This window comes from Micromys minutus (genome assembly GCF_963924665.1).
Source record: "Micromys minutus genome assembly, chromosome: 22".
Taxonomy (NCBI): Eukaryota; Metazoa; Chordata; class Mammalia; order Rodentia; family Muridae; genus Micromys; species Micromys minutus.
Window position 1 is genome coordinate 13,575,465 of NC_137957.1, and position 23,575 is coordinate 13,599,039.

The 23,575-nt window shown below is 39.6% G+C and overlaps 1 protein-coding gene across 1 annotated transcript in view; it reads left to right on the forward strand.

Annotated features, from left to right (window-relative positions):
• The window catches only part of LEMD3 (LEM domain containing 3), a gene marked incomplete at its 5' end in the record, with an annotated part of 46,404 nt that extends 35,412 nt beyond the window's left edge, over positions 1–10,992 (forward strand). The window contains 9 exons of the mRNA XM_080935042.1: positions 3,421–3,500; positions 3,590–3,735; positions 4,968–5,069; positions 5,182–5,284; positions 5,808–5,986; positions 6,882–6,963; positions 8,566–8,671; positions 8,763–8,841; positions 9,037–10,992. Of these exons, the coding sequence (XP_080791168.1) occupies positions 3,421–3,500; positions 3,590–3,735; positions 4,968–5,069; positions 5,182–5,284; positions 5,808–5,986; positions 6,882–6,963; positions 8,566–8,671; positions 8,763–8,841; positions 9,037–9,200 (1,041 nt within the window). The 3' untranslated portion in view covers positions 9,201–10,992. The remainder of the gene's footprint in view (positions 1–3,420; positions 3,501–3,589; positions 3,736–4,967; positions 5,070–5,181; positions 5,285–5,807; positions 5,987–6,881; positions 6,964–8,565; positions 8,672–8,762; positions 8,842–9,036) is intronic.
• Positions 10,993–23,575: the final 12,583 nt, after the last annotated feature.

The window sequence follows — 23,575 nt, forward strand, 5'->3', positions numbered from 1 at the left end:
GAAGTCCCAATGCTGTGCTTTTGTCTTGATGACTTTGACTCATTACATTTACTGTCATTCTTATTATTTCTCCTTCAAAAGGATTTTTAATTGGCTTATTTATATAAATATGTTTCTCTCTTACCAAGTGCTTGTTTTGAGCTTTTTTTTTTTTTTTTGTAATCTGATAGCGAAGGCAGACTTCAAATTTGGAAAGTTAAGAGGTCCCTCTGGTGGCGCACTTAGGAAGTACATGCTTTGTGTTAACCAGAGCCCTTCAATGACATTCTTGTGGCAGTGTGGGAGTGCTGGCTCAGTTCCCACATTGCTTTCAAAACTTGGTTAACTCTGGACAGAGAATGCAATATTTAAAGTTTGTGAAGAACATAATAGGAAAGTAGATCTCTGCAAATGTGCCAAGTGCTGGCCAGATAAGAGTTTTATAGTTTGGCCTGGCACCTTGATCATTGTTGATGAAGTTTAATGTGGAAAATTAAGTATTCTCAAGAGGCCTGTGACGGGACAGATTATTTTGAACAGAAAATTCTCTCTTCTGGTGACTCATACTTTTGAAAATGTGATGTCTTCTACATCTCTACACATTTAACCAACTTCATTTAAGTTTGGTTTTATTTTGATCTTGATTTATGCAGAGTTAAATCTAGTAGAAATTTGGTAAAAGAAAAAGAAGTATTCTAGAAAGTGAGGCAGCAAGACTTTTATAATATAGTTTTATTAAGGATTCACTTCATGTCATGTGCTGCTCTCAGTTTCTCCTTTATCTAACAAGGTGAATGACAGGAAACCTACTTTATGAACAAATTTAAGCTTGAGGTTTAATAACTGGGTCACCAGGCTAGGCTGTGATGAGCCTAGGAGTAGGAGTAGAAAGTCTGTCCTCCACGTTCCACTGTTCATTTCTTTGACCATCTGGGACCATAACCCGCTAAGTTATGAATACCCTGAAGTGGCAGTTAAAACAGCTATATGTTGTAGATAACATACATGTCACTAAGTATGTGCATATATATATATATAGTTTGTGATAGAACTGAGATCTAGTCCCATACCTGCTTGATACAAATCAAGTTGCCATTGAATCAACGTTTAAATTTGAATATGGTTTTAATCTTTCTTTAAAAAAAATAATAGACAGGGTCTTACTGTGCAGCCCTAGCTGTTCTGGAACTCACCATGTCTCTGCCTCCTGAATGCTGGGATTAAAAAGATTCATCGCGATGCTTGGCTTAGTTTTGCTTCTTAGTTCATAGCATATAGCATCTCAAAAGTAAACTGTATTCTCTAAGTGGAGGACATACAGCTGTCTTGGCCTTGCAGCATCCTTTGCATGCGCTGGCCACGTCAGAGTTCTAAGTCTTGGTTGTATTTGACATATGTATGTATTTGTGTGCATTTATGTATGTTACCCATTCCAGGTTAACTTGCTTGGTTTTTAAAATAGCTGCTGAAAATTTATGTTTTAAAACCATTGGCAGATGCTTCAGATGCAAATTAAAAAGTACAAAAGCAGTTGTTTGATTTAATGGGCTCAGTTGTGAGACCAGCGAGCCATGCCTTCATATCTAGACCATCTCAAAAATAGATGATATTGTTTTGTGTAAAAGACTCAGCTTCTTCCATAACACAGTGTGATGATAGTAAGAAGTGGGAAAGCCACCCTTTCAATAAAGCAAATTCAAGCAGATGGCCTGTAAGTTACCTTTATTATCTCAAAAATCCTAGTGAAAGTTCTGTGTCATTCATGTATGGTCCCCAGCAGTGCTTTGTACAATTTAGTATATTTGAAGATTGGATACATTAAAGCAAAATTGCCAGTGAATTAGGGAGTATAAATATGACCCAATGAAACCAATTTCCAGTGTCATTAAATAATCTGTTGATATAGTAATTTAATGGACATTTCTAAAATTATTTTAAAAGGGATTTTTAAAATGCAGACTTTGCACTGTAGAAAGTGTATCAAGTGGCCCTTGATAAAGGGCTGTGTTAATGTAAGAGATGGGCTGCTTGCTTTAGTGATGCGCTTGCAGTTCCTAGGGATCCTGGCTAAATACATATTCTATTAAGATAAACGGAATTTTTAAAAAGTTGTTTAAAATATGTGTAAGAAATTGGATAGGGTCTGGGTGAGCAGTGTCAGGTTGGCTTGCTGAGCATGCATAAAGCCTCGGTTTTTGATCCCTAGCACCAGAGTAAATAACAATGTTTAGATATTCTCTGTATATTGATTAATAGTTGATTAAAGTATTTATAAAATACTCATATGGTAGATACAAATTGGCTGGAAAAAGTAGTTTCCCTGTGTGTATTGAGACTTTTTATGATAAATGTAATTATAGATAGTATGTAAGATACAATGTCGTGTCATTGTTACTCTGTACACCATGCAAGATATTCAAAGAGCTTTTCAGATAGTTACTGATACTCTTCTTTGATACCACATCAAACTTCTAAGAAGTAGTAGTAGTAGTGTGTGTGAGTGGTGAGTGTGTGTGTGTCTGTCTGTCTGTGCGCGCACACGCCTGCGAGTGTGTGGATGTTAAGCATCTTCTCTCTTCCAACTTGTTTTTGGAGATCATGCGTCTCACTGAAGATGAAATTTGGTGTTCTGATTAAATTGTCTTCTGTGCCCATCATTTGCCTTCACCTTACTCCCCCCCCCCCCCCCAGGTGCTGGGGTTATCTGTGTGTGAGTATTCCTGGCCTTTGTATGGATGCCGGGTGTCTGAGCTCTGCTCCTTGTGGCTGTCTCTCAGGCTCCCTGCCCTCTAAGCCACCTCCCTAGCCCAAGTAGTAATGTGAAAAAGCAGTAGTTGCCACTGTTTCATAAAGTTCTTGAGTCTGTTTTGGACTGAGTGGGCCCTGTGTGTGATTAATGTCTACAAAAAATGGGTTGAAAAATACTGGTTTACTAAGTTGCTAACAGCTTTCTGTTACGCTGTATCAAAGTCATATTTGCTAATGTCATATCAATATATGAAAAACCTTTAAGTACTGTGAACTGAGGTGACAAGTGTGAGTTTTCTAATTTATACCTTTTCACTTGGAAGTTTGAATTTATAATTATATTTATAATTCAACATTTTTGAGCTTATTGGCTTAATGGTTTCACTAATTTTAATCATCTCAGTAATTTGCTATTTGCATGTTTGAAAGGTAAGGTTAATTCATTATCACAATGATATATGATAATAAGCTTAACAAATGACTAAAATCTTAAATATAATAAATCCAGAAAGAAAGCATAGCACAATATTAATACTGGTTATATTGGAATCATGAGAAGATGGTGGCTTTTCATTTTTTATTTTTTAGCACTGAATTACATGTTTTTATTATTTTATTTATGTGGTTAAGATCAAAACAAAAAATGTGTTATTTATATAGGACTTTTGAGAATGGTTCTTTTTCTCTTGTTAGAATTTAGGTCCTGATTATGAAGATGTATTTAATACTTCACTGCTGTGGATTTTTAAAAATGGGAAAGACTTTGGAATAAGGTACAGGATTTGATTTACACTTTGATGATTTTGTATTGTAAGAAGTGGTTTTTAAAATTTTAATCTCTCCCTTAATTATTTTCAAATAGGTGTGTTGGTTATGGGGCTGAGGAAGAGCTGACAAACGTAACGGACGTGCAGTTTTTACAGTCCACCAGACCGCAGATGCCCTTCTGGTGCCGTTTTCGTCGTGCTCTCGTCACTGTGACCCATAGGTTATTGTTGTTGTGCTTAGGTATGTTGTCAGGGTTACCAAGGGCTACACTGCCCGCTCCTCATGGAATGCCAGAGCCGAGACGGCTTACTCCCTGCTTCTGAGGAGGATGTTGGAAATGACATCCAGGAGTCTTCACTTAAGTCTTTAGTTTACTTTTGTGTGGCTGTGACCAAATACGCAACAGAGACAACTCTCAGCAAGAAAGGTTTATTTTAGCTTACAATTGAGAGTCGGCAGTCCATCGTGAGAGGGGGGTCAGCAGGGCAGATGATAGCATGATGGCCAGGAAGCAGAGAAGGAGGGAGAAAGAGTGGCCAGAGGCAAGTGTCCCCAAAGCCCTGCACCAGTGACTTACTTCCTCTAGCTAGGTCCCACAGTTGAAACGTCCACAGTTCCCACTCTAGTGCTGACCCAGGCTGTAGGAGGGAACATTTTCATGTTTAAATGATAACAACATTTCGGGTTCGGAGAGGGGTATTTATGACAGTTGTGGACCCAAAGACTTAGAAAATGGTAGCCTAAGAAGAAGGAGAAAAGTTTGTCATGAAAATGTCGTAAAGGGGGCAAGTATAGTAGTGTGTGAGGAAACCTACCATAGAAAGCAGAGTAGGAAACACAAAAGCTAAGCTCTGCGCCCCAATTGTTTTGAGACATGGTTTCTCTGTGTATCCCTGACTGTCCTGGAACTCACTTTGCAAACTAGCCTGGCTTCAAACTTAGTCAGAGATCTATCTGCCTTTGCCTCCTGAGTGTTGGGATTAAAGTCAGGTACCACCATGTCTGGCTAAGTTTGAGCTTATTTTTAAATAAAGTAAGCCCTTAAATTTTTGGTTTAAAATGTTATTTATGGGAAATTATTTTTTAAACTTAGGTTCTTGGATATTTTTATAATAGGGAATAAGAAACTATCTTTTATTAGTGCTCTAAACACAAATCAGTTTATTTAATATTTAGTATGTTTAATAAAACTCACTTTTTGAGTAGTTTAGTGCTGAAAGAAGAAAAGTCTGAAACAGTTATTTTTAGTAATAGGGATTTAAATACTCATCTGTTAATGGAAGAATTGCTTAAAGAGGGGTGAAGTTTTGGGAAAGTACTTAAGGTTTTCTAAGTGTAACTTTATTATCCTGTTACATTCAGATCTTTGCACTCCATGACTCCGTGAGGCTAGTGGAGAGGGTGGGTCCCTGTTACAGCTACCAGGTAACTGTTACTGAGCTCAGTCTTAACACAAACCCTGAATGTTGCAGGTGTGGTGATGGTCTGTGTTGTTGTGCGCTATATGAAATACCGTTGGACTAAGGAGGAAGAGGAGACAAGGCAGATGTACGATATGGTGGTAAAGATTATAGGTATGGAATCTGTACAGTCCTAACTGTTCTGCAACAGTCACTACATGACAAAGCTGCAACACAGTTGTCAGCAGTTGGTTTACTTGTAAAGTTGTTGTTGGTTTATTTTCAGATGTTTTACGAAGTCATAATGAAGCTTGCCAGGAAACTAAAGATTTACAGCCTTACATGCCTATTCCACATGTTCGAGATTCCTTAATACAGCCCAGTGACAGGTGTGTAAGTCAACATGAATTAAAGTCAGAATGTAGATATCTGTGGAGACTTGGATTTTATTGAGAATTGTGACTCTCAAGTAGACCTGCTCGACTGGACAGAGTTTCAGTCTGTCCTCTCAGTGTTAGTTCTGGTCTCCTGATCTCGGTGTGTAGTGAGACAGCTGGTTTATAGCTTATTCTCACTCCTGCGTTTGTTTATTCCTGCTTGTCAGTCTTCCTCTTTATCCCTTATGACAGTGAAAATTGTATTAAGAAACAGAAATGGCTAGTTATGATTTTAGTAATATCTTAACTACTTAGGTTGTTATTACTGAAGCTTGTAAAATGAATTCTAAAATCTGACTTTTTGAAAATGTCAGAAAAGATTCATATTTCATATTCTGGAAAGTATGGCTCCTAAGTCTGACAGCACGTCTTCATCTCCAGTGAAGAGCAGCTGTTTACGATAGCCATTCCCTCAGTTACTGACATGTCCCAAACATGAGAAGCCAAGATGAAAGTTGTTTGGTTTATATGATAGGAAGAAGATGAAGAAAGTCTGGGAAAGAGCTGTTGACTTCCTTGCTGCCAATGAGTCTAGAGTGCGCACAGAGACGCGGAGAGTGGGTGGTGCAGACTTTCTAGTCTGGCGGTGGGTCCAGCCTTCTGCATCTTGTGACAAGACGTTAGTTATACCCTCTAAAGTGTGGCAAGGTCAAGGTATGTATTTAGGTTTTAAGCAAAACCAAAGATTTTTCTTCTAAGTTTTCAAAATCTATGATATATATTTGGTTGAAACAATGTAATTTGAAACTATGTGAAAGCGAAGGTTCTCTTTACAGCTCTCCCCCATAGAAGGAATAAAAGTTAGAACAGAACTGTTTTGTCTGCATCAATAAAGACAAATGTTTCTTTGATTTTGCCTCTTGTCTAACAGAGCAGCTTCGTGCTGTATCTCTGGCTGAGTTCCTCTTGTGGACACGAGGGGTCTTGTTATTATCACAGGCATTGCTAATGTATGTTCAGGACACATCAAGTGTGCCTGTGGAACCACAGCCGTGATAGCTTCTTTCCCGCTTTAACTGCCTTTCTCCTGTTTCTCACTGAGACGCCTTTGCCTAAATCTTTCCCCTTCCAGGTGTCTTTTGTAGCTGTCAGTACATGCTTTTCTTAATAGTGTGTGTGGTTTCAGAAGAGATGTAGTAAAATACTTTGAAGATTTAGTTACTTGAATCTGCCTTTCTCTTCTCATCACAGAGATGAGTACAAAGTTTATTTTCATCTGAAATGTCCTGTGACTTAACTTCCCCCCACTGCTTTAACTTATTCCTTAGCTCTCGGGCAGTCTCACGTCCTTGGAGAAATGTTACCTACGCTGATGAGATGTTATTTTAGAGTGTTCCTTTTTTCTTCTTGATTTATCATAACCCAATCCCTGGAACATAACTGTCAGTTGTCTGTTTCTCCCACCTAGCTATTGACCCTGGATGTTAATGACTGTCTTAATCCACCGAAGTGGATCATTAAACGCCTACAGATAATTTAATGAAGTAAATGATTGTCTTTCAAAAAATGGGACAATGGCAAGTAACACAGTTATTTTATTTTTTTGTAGCATTTCATTTAGATAGAAGAAATTCACCACCAAATAGTTTGACACCATGTTTAAAGATTCGAAATATGTTTGACCCAGTTATGTAAGTATTATGATCAGGTATGCGTATGAGTTTTATTATTTCTAACTATAAATGTTATCCTTTCCCCCTTTTTGATAAATTCCAAGCAAAGGTTTGACCTTTGACACACAGAAATAAGGATTTGTAAGATGTTTATAAATCTCTGTATTCAGTGTGACTCCTCCTAACAGATAAATGCATGAAGGTAGATTAATAACAAATAATGCACTCTCTTAAATGAAACATTCATTTTATATGTAGTTGTTGACAATTATACCTCAGTACTCTGTCTTAATCTTGTAGAAATTATTAGTTTCTATATAAAAAAAAAAACAAGAAAATATAACAAAACCCTACAGAGATTCACACCTTATTTGATATTTTATATGTACTTATTAATGGAATATTTGAGAAGCTTTTCTGACTACGTAATCATTATAGAACATGCTCAGGGAATGGTAGTATCAGAATATGGCACCTTAGAGTGTTGTAATGTGTGTGTGTGCACGCATGTGTCCTATGTCTATACATGGGTCTCTCACTAGACTTGAAGTGTCTCCTAGGCTGTTCAGCAAGCTCTAAGGATCTGATTATTTTGTTCCACATACTGCTTATAGGCATAAGCCACCATGCCTAGCTCATGCCCATCTTTCTAGAAAGTGCTAGAGATTTGACCCTCATGCTTACAGAGCAAGCATCTACCCACGGTCTCCCTAGTTCATTCTAGTTAGCAGTGTAATGGTTTTTAGAGTTGGTATTCTAATAGTTACTGCTTAGTTGTTAATGATACAACAGATAAAATCTTTTTTCAAGTTGTCTTTTGATAATATTTTTATTCTTTGAGAGTTTTATTTATACATAGAGTGTATTTTGACCATATTTACCCCATATCCCTCCCTGACTGTCCCAGATCTACTCCCACTCTCCACCTCCTCCTCACTCTGTAGTCGTGGGTTCGGAGCTCTCCAGTGGAGTTCGGTACAGCTATGAAGACCACGCCCTTCCTTTACAAAAGGACCCACTCTTCCCCTGCTCCAGAAACCATCAACTGTCAAACCGTGCCAGTATAAATTACATTTTATGAAAATAACTGCTGATCCCATGTGATGGTCACTCACTTGTGATCTTAATGTGGCTTTACAGATGACACCAGAATAGATTAGATGTAGGAAGGCACTGTCACTGTCAGCACACTCTGTTCTGCTTTTAGCAGGATTCCCTCCTTCTATAGGGAATCCGCTGAGTTCCAGCCCAGCATTTCATTGTGTTAGACAGATTTAAAGTCAAGTTTCCCTTTCGCCCTCCCATCTGTGGCTCACCTCGGTGAGACAGGAGCTCTTGAAGCCCTCGCTGAGGTGGTATGATGGGGCACTATGCTTGGTTTGTAGCGTTTCTCTTTGTTTTGGAATGAGAAGGTTGGGGTGTAGTGTTTATTGAAAATAAGTTAAAATTAGAAAAGAGTATTGAGCTACTGCAGCACTAACGCTGACACTAGTCTGGACAGAGTGGAAGCATGTAGTATATAGTTGCACAAACCGTACGACTCCATGCTTACGCTGCAGTGTGGGCTCAGCCGGTGCAGCGTAGGAATAGCACGGTTGATTTTGTTTCTCTTAATTCCAGGGAAATAGGAGATCACTGGCATCTGGCAATTGAAGAAGCCATTCTAGAGAAATGCAGTGACAATGATGGCATTGTTCACGTTGCAGTGGACAGAAGCTCACGAGAGGTAAAGCCGAGTCCAGTGGCAGATGTGCTGTTCGGGGTCTGTTGCTATTAAACTAAGACCATTCTGTCTCTGTTTTCTGTTTATGTTACAGGGTTGTGTATATGTTAAATGTTTGTCTCCGGAATATGCTGGGAAGGCTTTTAAAGCATTGCATGGCTCTTGGTTTGATGGTAAGAAATCTGACTGTTACAAAGATTTGGAAAGAATAATTAGTTTTATTTTTAAATAAAATCACTTTAGTCTAACAGTTTTTGAATAATAATTTTATATAACTTTGTTTTGTGTTCATTTTTATCACAGTTAATTTTCTACAAATTCTAAACATCATTTTACAGATCTAAAATACTATTTTTATCTTATAACAGGAAAATTGGTTACAGTAAAATACTTACGACTAGATAGATACCACCACCGATTTCCCCAGGCTCTTACTTGCAACACTCCCTTGAAGCCATCAAATAAACATATGAACTCTATGTCTCATCTGCGCCTGCGGACTGGCCTAGCTAATTCTCAAGGAAGTTCCTGAAAAGATGTCTTCACTCCTAGGACTCTTAATTTAAATAGGAAAATTCCCATTTGGCTTCCTGTCTTCCTTTTAAAATGCTTTTTGTATGTAATATTTTTATTGCTGAAGACAGCTGTTTGAAAGTTCCGGAAATCTTAAGGTTCTAAAGGGATTCAGCAGTGCTGAGTAGGCAGAATAATGGTTGTATTCAGTTTTGGGGCTCAGTTGAGCCAGTGCGTTTGCACTTGTGCATGAGGAACACTGACTATGTGAAGCAGTCTTAGGTCACACACAGTTTTGCACCGAGACGTGTTGAGATAAACATATACAACATGGCAAAGCAGCTGCTTCTGTATTTCCATAGTTTGTGAACTAATGTGAATTTTGTATACAGTAAGCTGCGCAGTTCTTACAGGGTATTGTGGTAAAACTGTTCATTTCCCACTTTAACCTTCGGTTTCTTATTGCTTGTAAAAGGTTCATTTGCTGCCGCTGGAATATGGGGAAATGTATTTGGTTTTAATGGTTACATACATGTGTAAGTGGATGTACATGTACTTAAATTGGCTTTTGTACATATGTATAAATGCTGATGGTAGTGAAAGTCTTGTGAGAATGTCTGCATTAGCAGTAAAATAAGCGTTCTATTTTATTCATAATCTAATCTGTGTGTGTGTGTATATACATATATATGCGTAGCTGTGTGTTTATGTACATGTGTAACTGTACATATGTACATACCCACACAGATATATACATATGGCTGTACAGTCATAGATGATCAAGCAGCCAAATACCTGGAAGTATTAGATACATGTTTAAAATATCTTTTATAGATTTTATATAAAAATACCCGAGTATGGTTTTGTGTGAAAGTTCTGGCACCAGCTGTAATGAGTTCAAATTTATGTGAGCAATAAAGAAGCAATTGGCAGATACTGGAAAATATTTTGTGAAAAGCTGTATTTATTATAAATACTGTGACTGTGACAGTACTAAAGGGATTATGTCATTTCCCAGTTTGTTTATAGTTTAAAGAAATGTTAGCTCCTGTTCTATGTCCTGTGTAAAACAGGGTTCATTGTTGCAGCAAAATGTACTATATAATTTATCCTTGGAATGTTGGGCCATGCGAGTCTGCAGTGTAGACTGTGCACGAGTTGGTTTGTGCCTCAATGTTTATTTCAGTAAAGCTACTTTATTACTCTTTATGATTTCAGATCAGAATAGTTACTGATGAAGGTTTACCTGTAACCTAAAAGTTGGCTCTTTGAAAAATAACCTGGGTAGGTCACTGTTGGTCCAAGTGAAGATGTGAAACAGCTGGAATTACACGAATCTTAATTTTTAAGTTCAGGTTTCTTTTGTTGTGTATGTCTTGGGTTTGCAGCATGAACTTGCACAGATAATGCACGTTTCTGGTTAAGTAAACATGATGCACACAATTCTGTAACAGAAAACCCTGTGCCTTACCTGTGTGCTTTTGTGGGCACCATGTTTATGAAGAATAAATGATTTGTTATCAGAAGAGAATAAGTTTTAAATTCTCAATCTATGTCTCTCTATATATAATATATAAAGTAACCAATCTTTCTGTATTTTATGTGCATCATAGTGATTTATTTGAGCTTAGTGACCCAATCTTGTAACATGTTGCAAGAGTGAATGTAAAATATAGTTGTGGCATTTAAACAGGTCACCTTTTGATGCAGATGCATCTATTTCTTGCTTCTAAGATATATTTCATGTAAACATTGTACATTTATTATTGTAATATATACTGTTATGCAGCTTATTTTACCTGGAACTCAAAGCCGACCAAGCGTCCTCCTTTAAGACAGATGGGAATGTGTATAATAATTAGGTATTTGAAAAGTTCTGCTTTGATGTAATTTGTTTCTTGTTCTGTTTTAAAAAGAAGGAAAACATTCTAATTAAAAGTTTATTAGGTTTTTTTAAAACATGCGTCTTTGTTTTAAAGAAACATGTGACGTGTCATGTGTCTGTTTCTTTTTGCCAGTACAAGTCGGTATCTTTAAATCTAAGGATCTGTGCTTGGATGTGTTTAGGGATGAGAATCATAAAGTTAATTCTTTGTTTTTACTGTTCTGAAATGGCGATCTCACGGTGTAGCCTGGGCTGACCTCAGACTTGTGAATCCTCCTGCCTCACTGCCTTCCAAGTGCTGAGGTTACAGAGGTGAGCCACCATGCCCAGGTGACAAGTTCATTGTAACCATCCATTTTCAGTCATTAGCATTTATTACATAGTAATGGGCTTCACCATGATATTTTATTTATGTGTGAGTGTATATAATCCTTGTTCCTGTGTTCACCCCATTACTCTGACTGTCCTCTTCCTAGTCTCTCTAATCCCTTCTTTTTTTAAAAAAAGATTTATTTATTTTATGTATATGAACACACTCACTGTCTTCAGACACACCAGAAGAGGGCATCAGATCTCATTATAGACGGTTGTGAGCCACCATGTGGTTGCTGGGAATTGAACTCAGAGCCTTTGGAAGTGGCCTTAACCACTGAACCATCTCTCCAGCACTAATCCTGTCTTCTAACTCTCCTCTTTATGAAAATGTCTTCATTTAACTTTGAGGTGTTTGGACCAAATGGTGAAAAGTATGTAAATCAGCTAGGCCACTAAGCACTTGAGCTCAGTTTCCCTTTTGTCAAAGAAGGAATTCTCAACAGAGAGGACAGCTTTATACATCCTGACTTAAAGCCTCAACCCATTACAAACCAATCACAATCAATTCTTTTTTTAAGCTCCTAGAGCATTAGTTTAGATTTGTCTTTGGTTTTTTTAATCAATATAAAGATTTGACTCATTAGTCATGTGGTAGACAGGGGTACGGAGGTGAAAAACACAGGCTAATCCTGAAGAAGTCACAACATCTGGAGGAAGAGACTATATAGTAAGGCAAAAGATGCTGTGGATAAAGCATTATGAGGTAAAAGGAAAGTAGGCAAGATTCTGAGACAGAAGCTTGGATGCACTTTGAAGGATCAGATGCAGGACAGTGAGGCAGGGTTAGGACAGGGACTAGCATCTGAGCTCTCTCAGGAGAGAGCGTCTGTCCCTGCAGTAGGCTAAGGGTGTGGAAGCCATGTCATGAAGCCCCCTGTCATACTCACTGGTGTGTGCATTCTTGCTTGCACTCTGAAACCCTCATTTTGGGCTCCTTGGGTTTCCTTTATGTTGTATTTGCAGTGTGTATAAGAAGTAGTTTGTATGTGAGAATTTAGATGTGCTATGTGTAACATGCCGTTAATGAAATTCCCCTTGAAGTTTGCCTTCAGTGTCATGAAAATCATAGGTCACCTACATGGCTTTCTCACCCTTTTCTCCTAGACTAGTTTTCTGAGTCATGTCAGCAGAATGTTGACAGCCATTCTTTTGGGAGGGATACACATCAGCAGGTATTTAAGAGAGTTGGGCATAGTTAGGAACTAACTGGGTGGGACTTGTGACTTTTGGTCTTGAATCCCTGTGAAGGAAACCCATCAGCAGCATGATAAACACATTTTGTTGGTTAAAAACCAATAGAGCATGTTTATTCAGATTTGCTTTTTCTTTGTGAGTAGACCTCAGCATACTCTCCTGAACTTGAAAAGGAAAATTAGAGAACACTAACAAAGACAGACTAATGAACCGCCAACCTCATACCGTTACTGTCTCTCACACACATGCTCCAGAGCGTGCGCACACACAAGCACACCCATGAGCTCGCAGGCGCTTTCATGAGTCACTGAGTTTGGAGTGGTTGTAGGAAATACACAAGGCTCTCCTGTTCAGGCAAATGTTCAGGCTGTTGAAATATCTGGTGTGAACAAAATTTGAACATTGATTTAAAGAGTTCAGATGAGCAATTAGTGATTTGTCAGAATAAAGGGTTTGAGGGACAAGATGAAATGGAAAAGATTTAATTATTAGATAAGGGAGAAACTGGTGTTTGATTTTTCTGGTGGAAAATCTAAATTTCTAACATTTAGGTCATATAGAACATACTAGATAGGAGAGATGGTAAAGTGGGTTCATTTTTGTTTCTTTAATTTCCTGAATTACAGGTTTAGCAGTCTACCTAATGTCTCATTTTTCACAGACTAAAAGAATATTCAGTATCAAGAAAACAGACCATCAGGACATAACTGTAACAGCTGTTTCTCAGCAGAAATAAACTCTCAAGGATAAACTTTGTCCCCAACCAGTGGTGACTTACGATAGAAAACCAAAGTAGAATTACTACTCTCTATTGAAGTCATGGGTCTGTAGTTGAAACAGTGTTAAGTAAATTAAAACTAAATTGAATTTCCAGTTTTTCAACTGCTATAGTCCAGCTTATGTACTCAGAAGCTGCATGTGAACAGTTGCTAACATCTGGAATGTGAATCTTGACCAAAGTAGACCTGCCTAGTGCAGTTCAGTGGCACCCACACTGCCCTCCTCATGCATGAGCAAGAGCAAGTGTCTTGTTTGACTCACACTTGACTGGTTTTTCTCTTTGCAAGCACATTGGTTCTCCTTGTACCCTTGTAGTATTCCTCCCGTGTTCAGACCTTTATACTTGGTGACTCCTGCTGTGGGCCTCTTGTCTCAGTATGGCTTCCATATTCACATTTCAGCTGACATCCTGCCATACGTCTAATTTAGTTGGACTTTTTGTTGTATTAGATGCATAGTGTTTGAAGTGACTTGATTTGGTTATAATGTGCCATTTTGGATTTCTTTTTCTAAAATTTGCCTCCACTCTTTTTCCTCTTCACACACACACACACACACACACACACACACACATAATGAAGATACCTATGTGTGTTTATATGTGTGTACATATGTGTGTGTGGAGAGAGATTGTATTTTAGGTCCTTTCTGACCCTTTTGTTTGTTTCATTAGAGTATAATATACATCACAAATTTATCACAATTTACTTTTAACTCTAATTTTACTGCTTCGTTGCTAGAACCTGCTCTCTCCCTCTCCTCCCCGTGTCCTGTGCGTGTGATGCCACAGTGAGTGCTGTCAGGCGTTTCTCTTTGCAGTTCCTTCTTTCTCTTATTTTGTCCTTAATCTATATCAGAATATCCTGAATAAACCCTAACTCTGACTGAAAATACAGAAATGACTTAAACTAAGGAATTAGTTTGTTTAAGTTGCAGGATACAAAATTAATGTTCAAAACATCGGTGGTAATTTTATGTGCTAAATCTATTTGAAAAATCAAGATGGCAGTTTAATCCATGGTAACTAACAAAAATAAAAACATTTAGGAATATATTCTGAAGGAACTAAAAAATATGTAATCTGAGAATTAAAAGAAATCCTGGTAAAAGAAATTTAAAGATTGCACAATAAGTGGAAATATGCCCCATAATGGAATAAATACTAAAATGTCCACACTACCTAGAGTTTAAGAGTCGGTGCAGCTTTTTGTTTGTTCCTCTGGGTTTTGTTTTGTTTTTTGAAGTAGTATAGCCCAAGACAACCTTGAACTTTACCCCTTTTTCCTCTCTCCCTGTGCTGGGAACACAGGCACAGGCCACTGTGCCTGGCTCGGTACAGTCCTGAAGGAGACGGAACCGAGTAGGAGGAGTCACACTGCCGGGTGAAAGCCGAGCAGGAGTCACAGTCCCTGTGAGAACACCGGAAAAGCACAGTAGACTGCCCTGTGCTGCTCTGCTCTGCCCCACAGAGCCACTGCATAAGCAAGGGGCGCACGCAGCACTGTCATCAGTCTTTAGTTTTTATGCACTCTAGGGCAAACAAATATTCAGTAGCCCAGAAATGCACTGTGAAATTGAGACTAGTCCCAGAATGACGGTCTTTTTGTCTCAGCGTCCAGAAAGCTCCGACATAAAAGTTTGTGACTTGCTCAGCTCAAACCTTTTTTTTTGTGTGTGAGGAGTTAATATCCAAAGTATATAAGGAATTCACATAAAAGCTGGCAGGCACGTCCTGATAAAGAACTGAGGTAAAAAATAGAACTAGATACTTCTCAAATGACCAACCAGAATGTTAAAGAGAATAATCCTCAGGGAAATGCAAACTAAAGTCAGTAACATTTGCTGAGCCTGTTGACGGTAACAAGTATTGGCAAGGATGTGGAGAAACGGAACCCTGCACGCTGTTGATAGGAGTGTTCATCTTCCCATTGTGGAGAGCCATAGAAAGGGGAGCAGGGCTGTGTAATGTGCAGGTCCATCATCTAAGCCTGTGCCCATGTTGTCCTGTAACTCAGCACAGGTTTGCCCTGATTCATGACGGGAGAGGCTCAAGTCCAAGGTGGAGTGGCATCAACCATGAGCCTTTGGCAGGAATGGTGCACGGCGGTGAGGCTCAGGAGCCAGAAAACAAACCGGAGAGAACTAGAAGAGAGAAGGCCAGGGAAAGGTCCTCTTAGTTGGCCCCACCCACCAAAGGTTCCAGACTCTCCTGTGTGTGTGTGTGTGTGTGTGTGTGTGTGTGTGTGTGTGTGTGTGTGTGTTCGTTCATCTCGTGCTGTTTTCTAATTGAGTTTGTCAGTTTGAGGTTCAGTTTCTAGTGTGTCAGTTGCTTTTTACCAGGGCTGTATTTGGGATGTTCTCAAAGGTTTGTCTTTTAAGCCGGTGGGACTTTCACCTTTTAGTCCATAGAAAATGAAGACTACGAGTTGTCTTTTTTTCTGTGTTGCTGGACTTGGTCTGATAGTTTTTGTCGAGGGCTCTGGCATCTGCATTCCTAACAGACTGTATTTTTCTTATGAGGTCTCGTCTGGTTTTGGAATTGGGAGAAGACTAGTTCCAGAACGAGTTAAAAAAACGACCTTCTCATCTTTCTGGGATAGCTGCAGAGTTTGGTAGGCTTACCACCACAGGGTCCAGGTTTTACTACTAAATCAGTTTCCCTATTTGTTGAATCAACGCAGATGTTTCTTCTCAGATTCGGTAAGTTGTCTCCTACTAGGAAGTCCCAGTCCCTTCTCATCTAACTGGTGCATGTGCAGTGTCCACACGGTCCCTTAACTGGTGCATGTGCAGTGTCCACACGGTCCCTTAACTGGTGCATGTGCAGTGTCCACACGGTCCCTTATAGCCCTACTCTGTAATGTTTCAGAGTCAGTTTTAACTGACTTAAGGCACGAGGTTCAAAGGACATATTTTGTATTACTTGAGCCTTTAAAATGTACTGAGGGTTTGTGGCACAGCATAGGGACGTTTTTGGAGAGCAGTCTCTGTACACATGAGAAGAATGTTTCTGCTGCTAGTGAACTTTTTTGGAGAGCAGTCTCTGTACACTTGAGAAGAATGTTTGTGCTGCTAGTGAACCCTCTGGGTGCCCTTTGGTCACACTGGCTCATGATGGACCGTGTCACTGATGGGCCTTTTGTGTGTCTCCTAGCCTCAGGATGTCCTTTATTAGATTAGCAACTTGTGTAAAGCGTTATTTTATGTTTAGTTCTACGAGACATTTACTGTCATTTACAGAGACTGTTTTATGTTATTATGTCCCTGGAAATAAATTGTAAAACCTGTGGTCCCCATCATCAAAATTCATTCTTCGCCTTTAAGGAAATAGTATTCCGTTCTGTGTTGGTGCCTTCATTGGTGTTTGTCCTCCTTTTAGCTTAACTGACACTCAAAGTCACTATATCCACCTTAACCAGAGACCAGATTTTCATAATAGTGTCATTAAAGCTTAACTTGAAGTGCTTTAATCAAATTACTAAGGTTTTACACACACACACACACACACACACACACATACACACACACACACACACACACTATTAAGGTAGATTATAATTATGTTAACTTCCAGAATCCTATCTTTTTCTTTTTCTGACAAAAGCCATTATAAGCATATGTTTGTAATTTCCAAGTATTTGCTTCCGTCTCCAAAATCAGTTTTGAAAAATTACGGCAGACCGTATCTGGTCTTGTGCAAGGCTGTCTCTAGGTGTGCCTTTCATGTTCTCCAGTGCCACCATTGTTCTTGTCAGCTCCTCCTTCCTGACAGGACTAAGGCTGCCACAGTCTCTGGCCGTGCTTGTGACTGGAGCAGGTTGTGCTGATTTCCTGAGATCTTAACCAATTTGAGAGACTTGAAGTCCGTCTTATAAGGTATTTTCATTGCATTTATATTGTTGAATGACAGTTTGAAAGCACATTTTACCAGTGGGCAGAAATAGGTGAAGCAGGGAATATCTGCTGACTTTCTGGGAAACAGTTTTATATATAATGAATTAATAACCAAGCAACTGAGGTAATGTAGTTGTAAACGTTTGTGTTTTAAGGACTGTTCTGATATATAAGAATTCAATATATGGTGGTGTCTTATAAAACTAGTGAGACAGTGGTTTTTATTTTCTTTTGAAGTTCTTAGAAATGGCTGGGACCCTTGAGTTTCTTGTAACATAGATGATGTTGGTAGCCCAATACCTCTAAGGTGTGGGAGTTGTCAGTAGGTGCGTGGGAGCCAGAGACACAGCTTTCCACTGCTACCTGCCACGGAGTATGTTAGGAGATTTTTAACATTTAAGCATAGGTGTTAGTTCTCAGAGTGGATATACCTAGGAGAGTCCCGCAGGGTGTCTTAACAGTATTTTCTATATAATTTCTAAATGTATGTATGTAGGTAGTGTATCAGCGTGAGTATATGCCAAATACGTGCAGGTTTCAAGACAGCCAGAAGAGGGCATTGCATCCCTTGGAGCTGGAGTTGCAGGTCCTTGTGATTTAATTTTATGTGTACACCTTTTGCATGCCTTGTTCCTACATTGTCCAGCAGAGGGCGTCAGATCCCCCTGGAACTGTTGTTAGAAGGTTGTGGGTTACCATGCAGGCACAGGGGTGGGGGATAGAGGTGTTTGTCCTAGATCTTATAAGGAGCAATGTGTGCTCTTAACCACTAAACCATCTCTCCAGCCCCTGAAGTGTGATTTTTTAAAACTGATTCAATATCACAACCATTAAGAAAGGTTTTAGGTTTACAGAGTTAAGTCGTGGAAACATTGCTACCAATCAATGTCGATCATTTGCTCTAATCAATAAGTTTCAGAAGTAGAGAATGATTTCTACTCTCTGTTATCTTCTTGGGATTCCCTGTATTCATTTTAACTCTACCGGGCTTACTACAATTTTGAATACTCTGCTCCCTGCCCCCAGCTTTTTTTTTTTTTTTTTAAGATGTTTTCATCGCTGTCTGGGTTTTCTGTGGAGTCGTTTGAGAAGACTCAAACTTGGGTCTTCTGGTAGAGCAGCAACGTGCCCCTAACCACTGCTCCATCTCAATCCCTCAGGGAACTTTATTTGTGGAAATGTTTTGAGGAGTAAGAAGTGGAAAAATCATGTCATATGTCATACTTAATGCTGTATTGACATTATCTCAAAAACGTGTCATTGTAGGACACAGTTAGAAGTGGTTCCTTCATTTTCTCTGATGCTTAGGAAAAAATCAGAATGCTACCCAGGGTGTAGAATCTCAGAGAAGACCCTGCCTGACAAAGCTAAAGCAGGTTTCATCAGGGTAAACGAGAGCTAGATCTTTCTCCGGGAGGGGAGAGGAAGGAGCTGGCCCTCATTTGGGTTGTACTGCAGAAGCCTTCAGGCAAGGGGAGTTGGCGCCACACGAAGCTGGTTGTTCACTCAGGAAGAAGAAACATCAGGATCCTGGCTGAAGAAGCCCTTTACATGGGCGAGAGCTTTTTACTTTTTGTTACTTCAATATGTAATTCTCTATCAGTTGTTAAAAAGTGAGAAACTGGGCTGGAGAGATGGCTCAGCGGTTAAGAGCACTGTCTGCTCTTCCAGAGGGCCTGAGTTCAAATCCCAGCAACCACATGGTGGCTCACAACCATCTGTAGTGGGATCGGATGCCCTCTTCTGGTGTGTCTGAAGACATCTGCGGTGTGCTCATATATGTTAAATAAATCTTAAAACAAGATGCTGTCAAGAATGGATGGCATATTCGCATAACATCGGGCAGGAAACATTTCAAAGTTAGCTGTGGAAAGCAGTCTGTTGAGTTACGTGTTTATTTACAAAACTTCATGTGTGTTCGTATGTTCATTGCTATAATCACCTCCTCTGTTAGAATTGGTCTCCTGCTACCTTTGAATCATTGCCAGTCTTCGGTAATGAGGCTCAGACACTTAGTGTTTAATCATCTCAGCACATTGGGAAAGGGCGATGTTGATTTTGGCCTTAGTTGTTAGTGTTAGCAGGTCTGCAAAGGAAAGTCTTCCAACACTCCCCAGACAATGGAGGGTGTGGCCTCGGAGCTGAAAGAGTGTTTCCTTTCAGCTTTGACCCACACCGGTCTGTGACTTCAGGCTGGGTGTTACAGTTGTTTGTACTGTTGACAAAACAATAAAATAATTTTGAAAATCACCTGCTGAAGAGCATTCGTGTTACTGTTTCTAAGCCGAGGCTACTTGCTTGGTAATAGCAATTATTTTAAATTTTTGTTGTGGTCCTTCATATCGTTCACACAGGAGAGAAGCTTCAAAATAGTTCTTCGGTGCTTCATTTTGAAATGAAATCTCAGTTGCAGAGAAGAAAGGGGTAAATTCCTGACTAGGAAGCAGTAGTTAGAAAGGGAACAGCGGCAAGGCAGGCTGACTGAGTGGGAAACACAGGTGTCAGAAGCAAAACACATTGGTCGGTGAATGAATCCAGAAATGTGCTGTTCTCACATTACTAATTCATCAAATTACATAGTACCAATCACATGTCACAGCCAAGTCACGTTCATCCATGAGCACAACAGAGTTAGTTTGCTTTATGATACTAATTCATCAAGTTTGACAAAGCCGTGACATGCTGGTTCCCAAATATCAGGTGACATTTACCATACATGCCTTCTTTCCCAAAACATGAAGCATACTAGAATTCCCGTTAATGGAGGGAGTCCACCGAAAGGCACACATGACTGCCACAGACCTGGTGGGTTTCTATTTTAGCCCCAAGGGACTTACTAAAAATTTGAATGCTCTGATGATTTTTTTTCCCCTAAAGCTTAAAAGGAAAGGAAGACATTTTCACCTCTGTCTTAGTTTGTTTTCTGTAGCTGTGGTTAAGCTGAAGTCTTTCAGCTCAGGCTGTAGTCTGTCAGGAAGGAAAGTCAGGGCAGGACATCGAAGCCAAGACCACAGAGGGATGCTGCTTACTGGCTTGGAGTCATGGGCCCTCTCTCCTCAGTCATCAATCACGAAAATGATTTGGAAAATCCTAGGCTTTTCCTAGAATCAGTCTGGTAAAGCATTTTCTCAGTTGCTCCCTCCTCACAAATACTTTTTAATGTGTCAAGAAAAAACAAATGGAACAGTCATTGTCATTTTTTTTCTTTTGAAATTAACGTATTCTCTTTTTAAATCCTTTAGATTTTAATATTTTTATTTATGATTCTACCCACCCACCCCACACCCCATGCGCTCGCGCACGTATGTAGATTGTCTTAATTTTATTTGGCTTTGGAACACTATACTTTGCTATTGTTTCTTCATTTTACTGTTTTCTCTAAAATATCTAAAACTTATTCAAAAAGGTAAAATAATCAAAATTTAACCCCCTTCCCCCAGTATAACAACATCTCGATCAGAAGCCAAGTTTGTCAGTTTTCAGGAATTACAGACATTGGAACTAGGGCAGCATCAGTATTTAGAAGGGGTTTGGCCCCACTAGAGTGGACCAGTTGTGCCTGCTGGTGGAAAATGGGGACATCGTGAGCATGGTGTGTACAGTCGGTTCTGTGTTACTGGACTGTTCCATGTTGTTCTGAACACAGTGCTGGCATAATTTTTTTCATCAGGCAGTTTTATGTTCATGTCATAGGATGCGTACCTTGGGACACCATAGCTAAGTTATGTGGCATTGGCTCCCAGGAGACAACAGAGCAATGGCCGTGAGAGACCCCAGCAGCGAACGGCTGTTTCTGTAAGCAGGGGTGTGAGCTGATGTATAAGCAGGTGTGTGAGCAGAAGAACCCAAGACTTGTAGATATTCATGGAAGAAATACTGCATGCATAATTAACATGTTTACAGACACGTGCATTTTTATTATGTTCAGGATAACAATGGGTTCTGGAGTTGTTTGTCTGTGTTTATGCTACATGGGTATGGGTGCCCATGCAGGCCAAAAGAGAGCACGGGATGCCCTGGGGCTGGAGTGACGGGTGTACATAAGCTGCCTGACTTGGGTGCTAGAAAAAGTGTCGAGTGCTCTTAGCTATAAGTCATCTCACGTCCCAACTTTTCATATAGTAAATATATATCGTACTCTGAGATCAGATTCATAAATTCCTGATTATGTGGAACAATAAAAGTGTATTCCAATAAATCTGATATCCTAGTTCTCTAAGATTTGGCACAACCTTAAAGAAAATGACTACCTCCTGCAGACTGTGGTAATCCTAGCATTCAGCATACAGAGAGCCCAATTTACCAAGGGACTGCTGTGGAAGAGGCAGGCTTAAGTGTTCATTGCTGACAACTGAGGTAGAAATGTCTGCTCTGACTTGACTATTTGGATTATAAATGAATTGTGTGTCTTAGAAAGGCTGTGAGAGTTGAGTCTTAGATCTCGATATGTTTTTCTTTATCAGCCCTTCCCAACTCTGTTGTGAGCAATATATTGAAAGGAGAGAGCAAAGCTTACCCCTTCTTGAATTCTCAATTGGAAATAAGACATTGAAAATCAATCCTCATAGCTGGATGTAGTGAAGAACACCTGTAAGGGCAGCAACTACTGTTTTAAATCTAAGCCAGAGTTTTAGGAGAATTCTTTGTAGACGTCTTGTTGTCTGCCGTCTGAGGTAGTTGCTGGGAACTGGATCACTTTGTCTGAGAAAGAGCCCAGAATATCAAAGTGCCCAGATAGTTCTGCCTTTCTGGCAGTATTGGGATCTGGCTGAGAGACATCAATCTAGAATTAACTAAATCACCAAACGGTTGTTTCTATGAATGTTGATGCGGGGGGAGGGGCAGGGTTGAAATGGGTGCTCTGCTTCCCACAGTACAAGAGCAGGACATGAAATGGTGCTCTGTGGAGGCAAAGGGATGGCGAGGGCAAAGGTGGACATTGTCCAGAGATTTTTTTCCCATGGTATTGATGGCATTTATACTTGATATAAATACAGTTTTTCTTTTTTATAAACACAAAGTAACATGAAATTAGCTGAGCATATCTTATGTGAAAGATATTTTCTTCCTTTTTTTTTTTTTTTTTCCTATTTTGATGTTTTCTCTTAAGTTAGAACATTACAGAAGCCTCTCCTAGGGGTTCTTTCTCCTGAACATTTTGAGATGTTTTAGAGCTTTGGTTCTGATACCTGTTTCCATCACTGGGAACCAATGATATTTGTTCTTGAAACTCATTACTGGGAGTGGAACTTGTTTCCAGAATTATTTTTATTGTGCCTTCCTGTCTGTATGAAGGTAAGTGGCTAATGTTTTTTTTTTTTTTTCCTGCTTTGTTTTCTCTGTAAGTATTGAGCCTACATAATCACGCCAACCCCACTTGGAAGGTCAGCAGCATTTTTAACACATTCATTGTACTTTGAGGAGTCGCAAAAGCAGAAAGGCTTTTACTAGTGAGTCATTCAGCATCCAAGTCCTGACAAGGCTGCTCATTTCAGAGTGGAGTTATAAAGCAGGAGAGAGGAATTCGGGTTCTTCAGCTGTGGCTTGGGCTTCCCTGTAGCAAGATTTTCGTGGTCCCTAGCTTTTAAATAGAGCCTGCCTTCTGAGGGTCCCTGCTCTTGATGGCCGAACCTGCGCTTCACATTGCCACATGAAATGGATTCTTTGGATTTCAGTAGCTTCTCCTCCTCCTCCACTGAAAAGACCTCCTAGTCTGGACCTTTCTCTTTGTTTTCTTGCACACACCATGCAGTGAGCAGTCAGAGGTGCGGCTACTCAGACTTTCTGAAGTCAGGGAGGGAGAACTTCCTGCCATTGCTTCATGCTTGTGTTGTGTACTTCCTGTGTGTAAGTGGAAGGTGACGGAAAAGACTAGGTCTTCAGATCAGTCGGACTGAGCAGTAATCCCAGAACTGGGGAGCTGAGGTAAGGCTGCTCACGAGTCCAGACCAGTCTGGCATAATAAGACCCTGTCTTAAAAAATAAAATAAAGACTACAGTCATAATATTACTGAATTATATACTTGATTGGAAAATAGGCCGCTCTTTAGAGAAAAGCAAATGCACCCAATAGAAACACAGACACGGGTGTGGGCGTGCAGTTACTGAGGATCTCAATGACTGCAGGTTTATGGAACGGGAACAAAGGACGCCTAAAGGTGCTTTCAGATAAATCAGGGATGTTTTAACATGCTCCATACAATACACAGACATTTGCATGCTCAAAATGGTTTTCTGTATCTAAGATCCAAATGTATTTGCATGTT